Source organism: Saccopteryx bilineata, chromosome 3 (assembly GCF_036850765.1).
Source record: "Saccopteryx bilineata isolate mSacBil1 chromosome 3, mSacBil1_pri_phased_curated, whole genome shotgun sequence".
Lineage (NCBI taxonomy): Eukaryota > Metazoa > Chordata > Mammalia > Chiroptera > Emballonuridae > Saccopteryx > Saccopteryx bilineata.
The window spans coordinates 237,182,693-237,194,831 of NC_089492.1; the positions used below are offsets into that span (position 1 = coordinate 237,182,693).

The 12,139-nt window shown below is 39.9% G+C and overlaps 1 protein-coding gene across 1 annotated transcript in view; it reads right to left on the bottom strand.

The window, feature by feature from the left end:
• CACHD1 (cache domain containing 1) overlaps positions 1-12,139 on the bottom strand; it is a 265,693-nt gene that overhangs the window by 126,983 nt on the left and 126,571 nt on the right. The window contains exon 3 of the mRNA XM_066268985.1: positions 2,723-2,871. Coding sequence (XP_066125082.1) covers positions 2,723-2,871 — 149 coding nt within the window. The remainder of the gene's footprint in view (positions 1-2,722; positions 2,872-12,139) is intronic.

Sequence of the window (12,139 nt, forward strand, 5' to 3'; positions counted from 1 at the left end):
GAGAGAACTATGAACGCCACATATTTTAAAATGTAATTCCGTGAGAGCCATACAATGACCCGTGTATATTATGCATTATCCAATAAAAATTTGGTGTTGTCCCAGAAGACAGCTGTGATTGGCTCTAGCCACCCGCAACCATGAACATGAGCGGTAGGAAATGAATGGATTGTAATACATGAGAATGTTTTATATTTTTAACGTTATTATTATTTTTTATTAAAGATTTGTCTGCAAGCCAGATGCAGCCATCAAAAGAGCCACATCTGGCCCTGGCCGGTTGGCTCAGCGGTAGAGCGTCGGCCTAGCGTGCGGAGGACCCGGGTTCGATTCCCGGCCAGGGCACATAGGAGAAGCGCCCATTTGCTTCTCCACCCCTCCGCCACGCCTTCCTCTCTGTCTCTCTCTTCCCCTCCCGCAGCCAAGGCTCCATTGGAGCAAAGATGGCCCGGGCGCTGGGGATGGCTCTGTGGCCTCTGCCCCAGGCGCTAGAGTGGCTCTGGTCGCAACATGGCGACACCCAGGATGGGCAGAGCATCGCCCCCTGGTGGGCAGAGCGTCGCCCCCTGGTGGGCGTGCCGGGTGGATCCCGGTGGGGCGCATGCGGGAGTCTGTCTGACTGTCTCTCCCTGTTTCCAGCTTCAGAAAAATGCAAAAAAAAAAAAAAAAAAAAAAAAAAAGAGCCACATCTGGCTCACGAGTCATAGGTTCCCAACCCCTGCTCTAAGGGCTTTTCTCTTACTATACAAATATTGATCAACTTACGAACTATGCAACTTAAGGCCATTCGACTTTACGACCACAATCGCTAGCCACGACTGCTCCACATCTGGCAGCGCAAGTGTTGCCCAGCTGGGCGTATGACAGTGGGACCAGCTTACAGCAGCACTACCACTACCATCTCCGTGTGCACCATTTCATCTGTTATCCCAGACTCCGTACAGCAATTTGTGTTTTGTGTCTTGGATATTTTTCATCAAACCCCTCCCAAGATGTCTACCAAGAGGAAACTGTCTTTGCATAAATTAAACCAGTTGTACTGGTAATGCAGTGTTTTACTTAAACCTGACGAATGTAAAAATAAGAAACAAAGTGGTGTAGAGATGATACAAATGGCATAAAATGAACAAAGAAAATTATGATATATAACAATAATGAAAGAAAATTATGATAAAATATGACTTAAAGATTTTTATAACATCATTTCACAGTACTGTACATATAGCCTACTCAACTTATGACCAAATCGTGTTACGACCTGTCTGTCGGAACCAATCGTGGTCGTAAGTTGAGCACTAGCTGTACTATCTTTTCACTAAGTCCTTAAAATGATTTTTTCTTTAGTTCAAAATACAACTAGATGCTACATTTATTTTTAGATGTAAAAAAGAGATGTTACTTATGCCAATTATAAAAAAGGGTTTAATCCTTTGATTAAACCTAAAAAAGTAAAAAAAAAAAAGTTCACTATGCTATGAGAGTATATAAACTTATGACTATATTTGTTCAGAACATAACAGTTTACGAAGTATTTTCACATTTATGTCACTGAATGTTATGACAGGCTGTGAAGTACTGTATTTGTTTTTGTTCCCGTTCTAGAAATGAAGATGGAGTCGCTCAAAGACATCAAATATCCAAGATCATCTGAGTATTCTGTGTTGCAGGTCGGTTTCATATCCGGATAGCCTCATTCCGAATTGTATACACTTTCCATTTAGTTTAGTAAACAACTAATGTGAGCTTCTTCAGGCCACAGGCAGGGTAAGCCTGAGAGAAGGCTCATGATAATATCATATAGATAAAGAAATAAAATATCTTAGGGATGCCTTGCTACTAACATAGTCCACCAGGATACAATAAGTATAAGCCTGCTTGTGGAAACAAAGCATCATTTAACCACTACCATCCCTTGTATAACCTCAAGAGCCTTTATTATGCAAAAAGAGGAATAATACATATTAATTATGGTAACATTTACACTCAAAATTTTTAGAATATGTTAATGCTTTTTATTCATTCTAAACAGCTCTAGAAAATTGGTATAAGGACTGTTATCCACTGATAGAAACCTGCACATAAAAATAACTTAAGATCACAGTAGGATCTTAAGGTCAAGTCAAATTGAAAATTTAGTTCTTTGTACCTCTTAATAAGTATTTTTCTACTACAATTTCCAGCATCATATGACTCTTTACTCTTCAAATATATATATTTTTATATATTATATATACCACTAGCCCAATAAATAAAAATATTCTCAACCATATAAATACCAATTCTGTTTCAATATTATCTGAAGCCACATTTCCCTTGGTAGTTTTAAAGTGATATCTACACTAAAGTAAGAAGTGGGAATTTTTGCTGCTTTCATCAAAGACGAAAAGCGCTCCCTTAAAATAGGCAAATTATCAGAATCAATGAGACAACCATATTCATGACTTACTAGTTGACACATGACAAAATGTTTGCAATTTTCTAGACTTAGTCAAATCTATGCAAACGATATCTGATACTTCTGAACTTGAACTTCAGCACAATAAGAAGGTGAGCGGGGAGGTGGAGCAGTTCCCTGTATGTAGAATACTGAGTCACACATTTTAAAAAATTACTTGTTCATGTAATAATAAAGGAGTTATTAATATAGGAATACTATACATTTTACAATAAACAAACACAAGTATTTTTATTTAAACAACAAGAAAAAGTTTTAAAGTCTTACTCCATCATAGAAGGTGGGATAGTACAGCAGTCTTGAATTGCGGTGAGGGGAGAGGTCAGGTGAGCCGTGTAGGATGCTTCTACAACTTGCTTGTTCCGGTTGACCACATCCAAGTAACGGTTGAACTTCTCTCGGATTTTTTTGGCTAGCTGTGTGTGGGGCGACAGTGAGCAAAATAAATCGAAAAGTCCAAGATAATAACCCATTGTACTTTTTCTAATAAGCTAATCTGTGTCACAAATTGCTTGTTTTAAACTTCAGGCAAAACTACACACATCTAAGTCTTATTCCACTTTGTAAATTGAGATTAAAAATTGCAAAATGCCCAGAAGTCACAGAAGGATACTCAGATAACAGTAAAGTAGTACCTTATGTCTTATAATAGATGATGATGCATTAAAAATTTCTCATGTGGGCAAATTCATATAGAACACTAAAAACCCACAGCCTTGCTAGATAAAGAAAAACAAAGTTGATTGATATGACTGTCAATGACAGTGGGCATTGGGAGTAATGGAAAAATAATGATCGAAGAAAAACCCCACTACTTATGGTCTGGATTCACATAGATTTTCAGGGGGAAAACACATAAAGAGAAAAAGAAAAAAGAAAAAAAAAAATGACATTTAGTGTCTCTTCCTCCACAATTTCAGGAGGCACCATCACAATCTTCCATCTAAAGGGCAAATCCCTAGAGTTGTGCAATGCAGACATCCACATAAAGCAAAATATAATTAGAAACACATTCATTTGGTCTGTTACACCTTTAAAATGGACAAATGTCTTTCTTAACTGCTGTGAACAGATCACTTCATCATAATTTACTTGCATGTGGGAATAACAAAAGCAAATTAATAAGCATACTGCTTTTCTTCCATTGTCCCCATCAAATATCACAGCTTAATTACAGATCTCCAAGGAAAACAGTGTTGTTTTTCTTTCGCTTAAAAAGAATGTTACTCAAATGAAATGACTGATAGAATTACGGCTAATTGGTTTTGTAGAGCTATTCATTATCAGCATACTAGTGGAGAACTAATCATTTCCTTTGGGTCATGCATCTCACACAATCAAATAGCTTACAGGCTAAGAACATGGAGTCAAACCAAGATATCTTCATTTGTTATTTTCTTTGCTTTTCTTTATTTTTTTATTTTTATTTTTTTATTTGGTGAGAGGAGGGGAGGCAGAGACAGACTCCCACATGCACCCTGGCTGGGATCCACCTGGCAATCCCACTAGGGGGCGATGCTCTGCCCTTCTGGGGCCCCTGCTTGGTTGCAACTGGAGACATTTTTTTGTGCCTGAGGCGGAGGCCATGGAACCATCCTCAGTACCCGGGGCCAACTTGCTCTAATAGAACCATAGCTGCAGGAGGGGGTAGAAGAAAGAGAGAAGTGAGAGGGAAAGAGGTGGGGAAGCAGATGGGTGCTTCTCCTGTGTGCCCTGACTGGTAATCAAACCCGGGATATCTAACACGCTGGGCTAAAGCTCTATCACTGAGCCAACAGGGCAGGGCCCATTTGTTATTTTCAAGCCAATTTTAAAATTTGATCTTGTTCCAGTGATATTTTGAAATTCAGTATCAAGTAATGAGACTCTTAGACTTGCTAAATATTGCATAATTATGAAGTTTAGAAAAATTTCTGGACATAGCGACAGTATGTATGGTGTAATGTTTAATCTGACTATGGGTTATCAAATTCACTTCAGCATTTTCTAAGGAGAAATTTTATGTCTCAAAAATTATCAAGTCTATCTGTAATTTTATTTCCTAAGTTAAATTTCTTACTATTAAAACAAAATGTATGTTTTTCTTGCTGGGATCTTTCAAGAAAATGTAGAGAAAAAGTTTCATTTCCCATCTTAATTTAGACTATTGGTGATTTTATATGCACAGGGGACATTTGGCAGAGTTTGGAGATAATTTTGGTTGTTACAACTTGGCAGACTATTGGCATCTAGTGGGTAGAGGTCAGGATGCTCCTAACATACTATACTGCACAGGACAGGCCTACTAACCAAGAATTATACAACCCAATTGTGTCAATTGGAGTCAATTGTGTTCCATTAGAGGAAATTTATAGAGAAAAATCAAAGACAATTATCCCAATCTGCGATTCAGTCAATAAATCCCAATCTGTTTTTCTTTTTTTTTTTTTTTCCTTTTTTTTTTTTTTGGTATTTTTCTGAAGCTGGAAATGGGGAGAGACAGTCAGACAAACTCCCGCATGCACCTGACCGGGATCCACCCGGCACGCCCACCAGGGGCGATGCTCTGCCCCTCCGGGGCGTCGCTCTGCGGTGACCAGAGCCACTCTAGCGCCTGGGGCAGAGGCCAAGGAGCCATCCCCAGTGCCCGGGCCATCTTTGCTCTAATGGAGCCTTGGCTGCAGGAGGGGAAGAGAGAGACAGAGAGGAAGGAGGGGGTGGGGGTGGAGAAGCAAATGGGCGCTTCTCCTATGTGCCCTGGCCGGGAATCGAACCCGGGTCCCCCACACGCCAGGCCAACGCTCTACTGCTGAGCCAACCGGCCAAGGCCCCAATCTGTTTTTCTAAGTTAAGTTCTTCACTCATCCAAAATTGGTCATTAAGAAAAATATCTAACAAGTTTCAGTATTTACATATTTCTACTTTGTTCTTTGTTTTTCCTTTCTAAAAGCAATGTGAAAGAGGTACTGCATATGCCTCCAGTTTTTAAAATGTAACCCAAATACAGAGATACAGGACTACTCACTCATGGGCTGACATGTTTTTTTAAACAGCAGTTTGCACTCTTGTAACTAGTCCCTTTTTCCTAGCCTCTCACGTTCAATGGGCAGCTGAGGGTGAGAGACAGAGTGTAAAGTTCTAGCTTAAAACCTAATGTATTGTTTCAAAACACATATTACACTTTAACACTATCATCTATTTAACACCTGGTTACCCAACCAGACTGTATGTCCTGTAAGGGCAAGTGACATATATAAACTTTTTTTTTGACATATATAAACTTTTGCTCATCTCTTTATCTTCAATACCTAGCACCTGCCTGGTATTAGAGGCAGACAAAAAAAATATTTAATGAATTAATAAAGGTTAAAAAAATTTTTGACACCTGAGTCATCAGCCTTATCTTTTTAAAAAATTTATTTTATTTATTCATTTCAGAGAAGAGAGAGAGAGAGAGAGAGAGAGAGAGAGAAGGTGGGGAGGAGCAAGAAGCATCAACTCCTGTATGTGCCTTGACCAGGCAAGCCCAGGGTTTCAAACCGGCGACCTCAGCATTCCAGGTCAAGGCTTTATTCACTGCGCCACCACAGGTAAGGCAGCCTTATCTTTTTGATCAAAGGATCAACAACCTCTTTAAAAACACAGAGTGATTATTTTAAAAATACATATCAATATGTATTTCTTGAAACTCCAGGATAGAGTTCTATCTTTTCTCTTTAGGTTCTGAAATAAACAAAATATCATTAATTTTCCATCTACAAGTACCAAGCATGCAGTATATCATTGCCCTGTAACAAATGTTTTGTAATAGGATGTACGGTGTACTTGAAAGGACCGAAATTCTAAGTAGCTTCACAAATTCATTTCTAAAGTGAAAATGAAATTTGTAATCACTTCCTTCTCTCATATGTCTAGAAACATACACAAACACTTGAGAAATAGCCCATTTCTTCTACACATTTGGAAAACTTCTAATATTCTAATCTGGCTCACTGCCTGCTTTTGTAGGAGTTAAAGAATGACTGTTACAATTTTAGCTGTCTTTTTGAAAAATGGCATTTCGAGATACTTAAGTACTTGAAATTCAAATTTCAGTGTTTGTAAATAAAGTTTTATTAAAACACAGTCAGTTGTTTACATATCATTTATGGCTGCTTTCATTATACAACACAAAGTTAAGCAGTTGCAATAGAGCCTGTATGGCCTGCTTTGCTATATACACCAGTATGTATTGATATAAGTGCGAAGCCCTAACATGTCCCTAGATTAGAGCCATACTTCCAGTAATTTTATAAAAATTTGCTGAACACCCCTACCCATTGAGAAATGGAACTTAGGCTCCTTCTTCTCCCACTGTTTGAATCGGGGTTGGCTTATGATGGCTTCTACCAGCAGAGTATGGAGAAAGTGAATGCAACTTCTAAAGGTAGGTCATAAAGGGCCATGTACTTCTGCCTGTCTGCCTTGGAATGGTCTCTGCTACCATGGTGTGAGGAGGTCCAACCCACACAGAGATCACAGTTAAGTGCCTGGCTGGCAACGCCAGCTGAGCAAGTCCTCAAGTCATCTGGCTTATGCTTCAAATATGAGTCAAGAAGCCTCCAGACAATTCTAGCCCTCAGTCTCCCCTGATAAAACCCCAGATTCACGGAGCAGAGATACAAGCCATCTTAAAGTGCCTGTTCCAAATTCCTCACCCCAAAAAATTCAGAGACATAAAGATATAGTTGTTTACGCCACTAAATTTGGGGCGGTTTGTTATGCAGCAACAAGTAACTGGCACACCCAGGGTAGGCAGAATTCCACCCTAAGATAACCATATTGCAGCTAAAGGAAACAGAGCTGCTCAGCTTCACACCCTGAATCTAAATCATCAGAATGATCAAGATTAGAGCCTGTGTGTTATAAACCTGTTGTGAAAAGATTTCAGGGCTCTTCAGAAAATTATAATAGTTACCACAGAGTGGTACTTACCATATATTAGACACAAGGACCCTACAATGTAGGTATTATCATTTTATAACAATGAGGTTATTTGTGACCCAAAGCTGCAAAATGAATGAAAGAACCCACTCATTTTATTCAAACTCAGAACAGTCTGGTCTATCAAGCCTATGTGCTCAGCTATGGTGCCCCAGACAAACCAAACTTACAAGAAGCTGCAAAGGTGGCTTGAAATAAGAAATATATGTGACGAATCACAGACACAGAGGAGTGGACGTCTGTTAACACAATCAGCCAAGGCACAGAGCCACTGGAACCTCTGCCTTTGGCCTCCCGGTTAAGGTGGGTGTCAAGCTTCATTCTACATCAGTAACTCAGACACAGCTAACAAAAGGTTTCAAATGCAAGCTCCCTCCATTTGGGTTCACACCTGTCAGAAACACCTGAGCTTCCGCATTGCGATGCCCCAAATCTTGCCGCATACATCAATTTAATCCTTCAAAGAACCCTATAAGGTACACCTTTTCATTTTCCAGAAACAGACAATGAAGGTTAAAGAACCTGTTCAAAGTCACAAAAGCAAGTCTATAGTAGAGCTGGGACCTAAACCCAGAAGAGTTCTAACTTCAGAGCCTAAGCAACTTTTAGGCAACACTGTTCTCTTTGTATTGTAATATACTGACAACCTCCTCCCCCATTTCTTTTCAAATCCATTTAACAAATGCTGTGGAATTCTTGGCAGGATACCGTAAGTCATACACAGGCTTATTACTTTATAATCAGAATTAGATTTTTAAAAATTAATATTTCGTTTAGAATTCTTCACTGACACCTATGAAAATCAAGATGCTGCAAAGTTTAGAACTGCTAAGTTCTACCACCAATATAAAACAGGGATAGGGCCAAGTGTGAAATAATGAATTCTCTAAAAACAATGTCTACCTGTTAGTACCTGACTACTGTGGCCTAAGGCCTGTTCCAATTACTCCAGGGTGTTTGTTCGTTTGTTCATAACCCAGAAAGAGAATGGAATGAAATTCCTTCAGGAGTAAATTTCAAAGTTTAGTATTTTCCTTTGGATTTTCATCTGAATTAACTTATTTGCAGCATTAAGATGAGCTTGTAATTCCCATTTACAAGTGAAGAAACTGAGGCATAGGGAGCTTCAGGGTCTCTTGACTCCCAGGGGGTTGCACTGGCCTCCCTTGACCCCACTGTCTGAGATGACCTCCCTGTGCCCTTCAGACAAGGCATGTGATAGTGGCTCACTATGGAAACCTCAACTCATGCTCCACCGAGGGGTATTTTTTCTCTCTATAAAAGCAATCTCTTTCAGCATGTCAACCAAATCCAGGTTGCTCGGCAAGCGTAACAGAATCTATTAGAGTAAAGATAGCCCACAGAGAGATTAAGCCCTGAATGTACCCGTTAAACTGAGGAGAACCAGCGACAAGCATGGACTTCTCCAAGAGCCAGACAGTTCTGGGTCTGTATCCCGCCAGGGTCTCTGCAGACAGGAGAAAACAAAGGACACTCTCAACAAAAAGCTACAGGTGGACCCACAATCCTCCTCAGTGTAATTAAAAACATTTTTCTTTCCACAGCTCAGCTTTCATCTTTTATCCTTCTTTATCCTCTCCTCTTCATCCCCTAAGGGGTTCCTGAATGCTGATGAGACAACAGGACTAAAACACCATCTTGTCATCTTTTGGGTCAATTCTTCAGCTAGCCAACATTCAGCCACGGGTCAAACGATCAGTAGGTACTGCACTGGTCCCCATGGGAACAGATTCTAATTTGTCATCATCTCCAGTGACAACGTTTCATCACAACATCAATGAATTTCTTTCTTGCTGAATTTCACTTCCCTTAATTTTCCCAGAGACAGTTCCTCCATTTGCATACTTCTCCAGAGGGTCCCCTTTTTTGTTTTAAATGCTCTTTTTACCTTAGCTTTATACTTCTGAAGATTGGGGGTAGGGTGGGCACGCAGTTAGCAAAAGGTAAAAGAAAACAAAAAACTGCAAAGGCAACAGTGCATACTTTATTTATGTCTCCTTCCTAAAAGGAAAGGCCAGAGGAGTGTTGGATGTTAGGGAAAGCTTTATTTTAAAATACATAACAATGAAGCTGACAGGCACAGACAGGAAAGGTATCCTAGGGGACCCAAGATTCCTAGCAAAATTCCTACTAAATGTAGAAGAGTTTAACATTTGACATTCAGAAACCTTTGTGCCGTGATAAGAATTTAACAGCTGATCTCCTGTCCTTCAATTTCAGCCTTATTATTCAAGAATAAACCTTTTGCTTTCCAGAAAGTTCCAGGACTTGGTTATTTAAATGTATGTGACAGAGAAATAATTTTAAGGATAAGCAAGCACTAATATTTAATGTCTCTGAACATCACACCATGGCATTCCAAAGTTCAAGTAGAAAACATTCTCACTGTTCTGTGTTGCACACTGCATATAGGATATAATAACTACATTGATTGGGAATAGGTGTAATATTCCAAACAGCTCTTCCATTATTGGCTGGGAATCTGGGCAAGTTTTTTGACTGCCCCCAGTTTCAGTTTCCTCATGAGTACAATAGGCATAACACTCCTTTTTTCTTCCTTTCTTTTAAAATTAGTTTAAATGAGAGGAGGGGAGATAGTAAGACAGGCTCCCTCCTGCATGCGCTAGGATCAGGATCTAGTTGGCAACCCCTTACTCCCATCTGGGACTGATGATCTAATCAACCAAGCTATCCATAGCGCTGGGGGCCCATGCTCAGAACCAATCGAGCCACTGGCTGCAGGAGGGAAAGAAAGAAAGAAGCGGGAGAGGAAGGAGGAGAGAAGCAGATGGTTGCTTCTTCTGTGTGCCCTGATTGGGGATCCAACCTGGGACATCCACATGCTGAGCTGGCATTCTACCCACTGAGCCAGACAGCCAGGGTCCATAATATCCCCTTTCAAGGACTTATTGTGATGATCAATTGAAACAATGACTATATAAAGTCCAGGGTGAGTATAGGCATTATTTTTTATTGCTGTAACTCAGTTTCGGGCCTAAAAAGTGCATGTGGTGTTGACAGGAAAATAACGTGGAGGGAGGGGGAGTCCACCTTTTCCAAGAACAGAGTTATAAGTAAAAGGAGAGGAATTAACTGAACATTAACCATTTAATTCATTTAACGCGTCCTCATGCTTAATCCTCCATAGGAAACCTGGCACAGGGTTTGGGGGGAAAAAGCATTTCATTTTTAAGAAGAACAGCAAAATGGCAATAGGGGCTTAAGTTCTGAAATCAAATAAACTTGAGTTAAATCCAGTTCTATCACACTAGCTAAAAGGAACCAGGCAAATTATTTCTCTAAGCCTCGATTCAATTACCTCTGAACTGAGAATAACAGTCACTTCACAATGTTGCTTGAGAAAAAAAAGAGATAAAAGGTTTGTACAGTATTTAGCAGAGAGGTTAACATATGGTGAGTGACAAATCAATGGTCTATTTGCTAGTACGGTAGCTGCTGTCATTCTCTGCAGGACCTCACACACTGACTCAAGGACTTCTGAGTCGAGATCCCAAGAACTTTTCCAGCAATTGGAGAGGCGTCGGGATAGAGGTGCTAGCAGCGGGCTGTGACCTTCCTAGGCTGTCAGTGCTTCCTCTAAAGCAGTGGTCTCCCACCTTTTTTGGGCCACGGACCAGTTTAATGTCAGAAAATATTTTCATGGACTGGCCTTTAGGGTGGGACGGATAAATGCACAAAATAAAATTATGCGACTGGCGTAAAAACTGTGGTATTTTTAAATATAATTGTCGAACTTACGAGACAAGCGTCAAGAGTGAGTTTTAGACGGATGTAATAGAGGGAATCTGGTCATTTTTTAAAAACAAAACATCATTCAAACTTAAGTATAAATAAAACGGAAATAATGTAAGTTATTTATTCTTTCTCTGAGGACCAGTACCAAATGGCCTGCGGACCGGTACCGGGGGTTAGGGGCCACTGTTCTAAAGCAGTGTCAGCTAGGTCACATAATGACAGTTGTAGGTAGCTAAGGAGTCTTCTGGGATCCTCTCTTTCTAATCTTAAAAGTCCAATGACTCTATTCTTATGTTGCATTTTTTTACCATATGAAAGTATTTTTACATGATTCATCCTGTGTGTGCCTCCCAATAACCCTGCGAGCTGGGCAGAGCAGGTATTCCCGTACCCGTGTTCTTTTCAATCAGGAAATCAAGGCCCAGTGGTGTGCCCAAACTCACACTGAGTAAATGCAGAAAACAAAGACTTTCTTCTAATCGCTACTCTATTCTCTTTCTGCTACACTCCCCCAAATTGAAGAAAAATGTGAACTCTCCCAGATCAGATTATTTAAGTTCTACTCCTTCTTCCCAGTACCAGCTCAATTTTTGCCTCTTTGAAGGCCCGTCAAGACCCTTCTATTCGAAAATTGCCTAGGACTCACCATCTGTGCCACTCCTATCCTGACTCATATTGTTGATCTTTTCCCTTTTAAGGATTCTATTTTCTCCAACAAACCAACATCAGAATAATTAGCACTTATTTATTACTTACAATGTGTCCAGCACTTCGAAAGTGCAACTTTACATGATGCTTTTTTAATCCTCACAAATCTTGGTGACTGATATATGCTATTTTTTTATAAATGGTTCTCAGAAATCAACTTGCCCAAGGTCACTTAGCTAATAGATGGAATAACAGATCATACTCTTGAACCACTCTCAAATCCATACTCTTGAACCC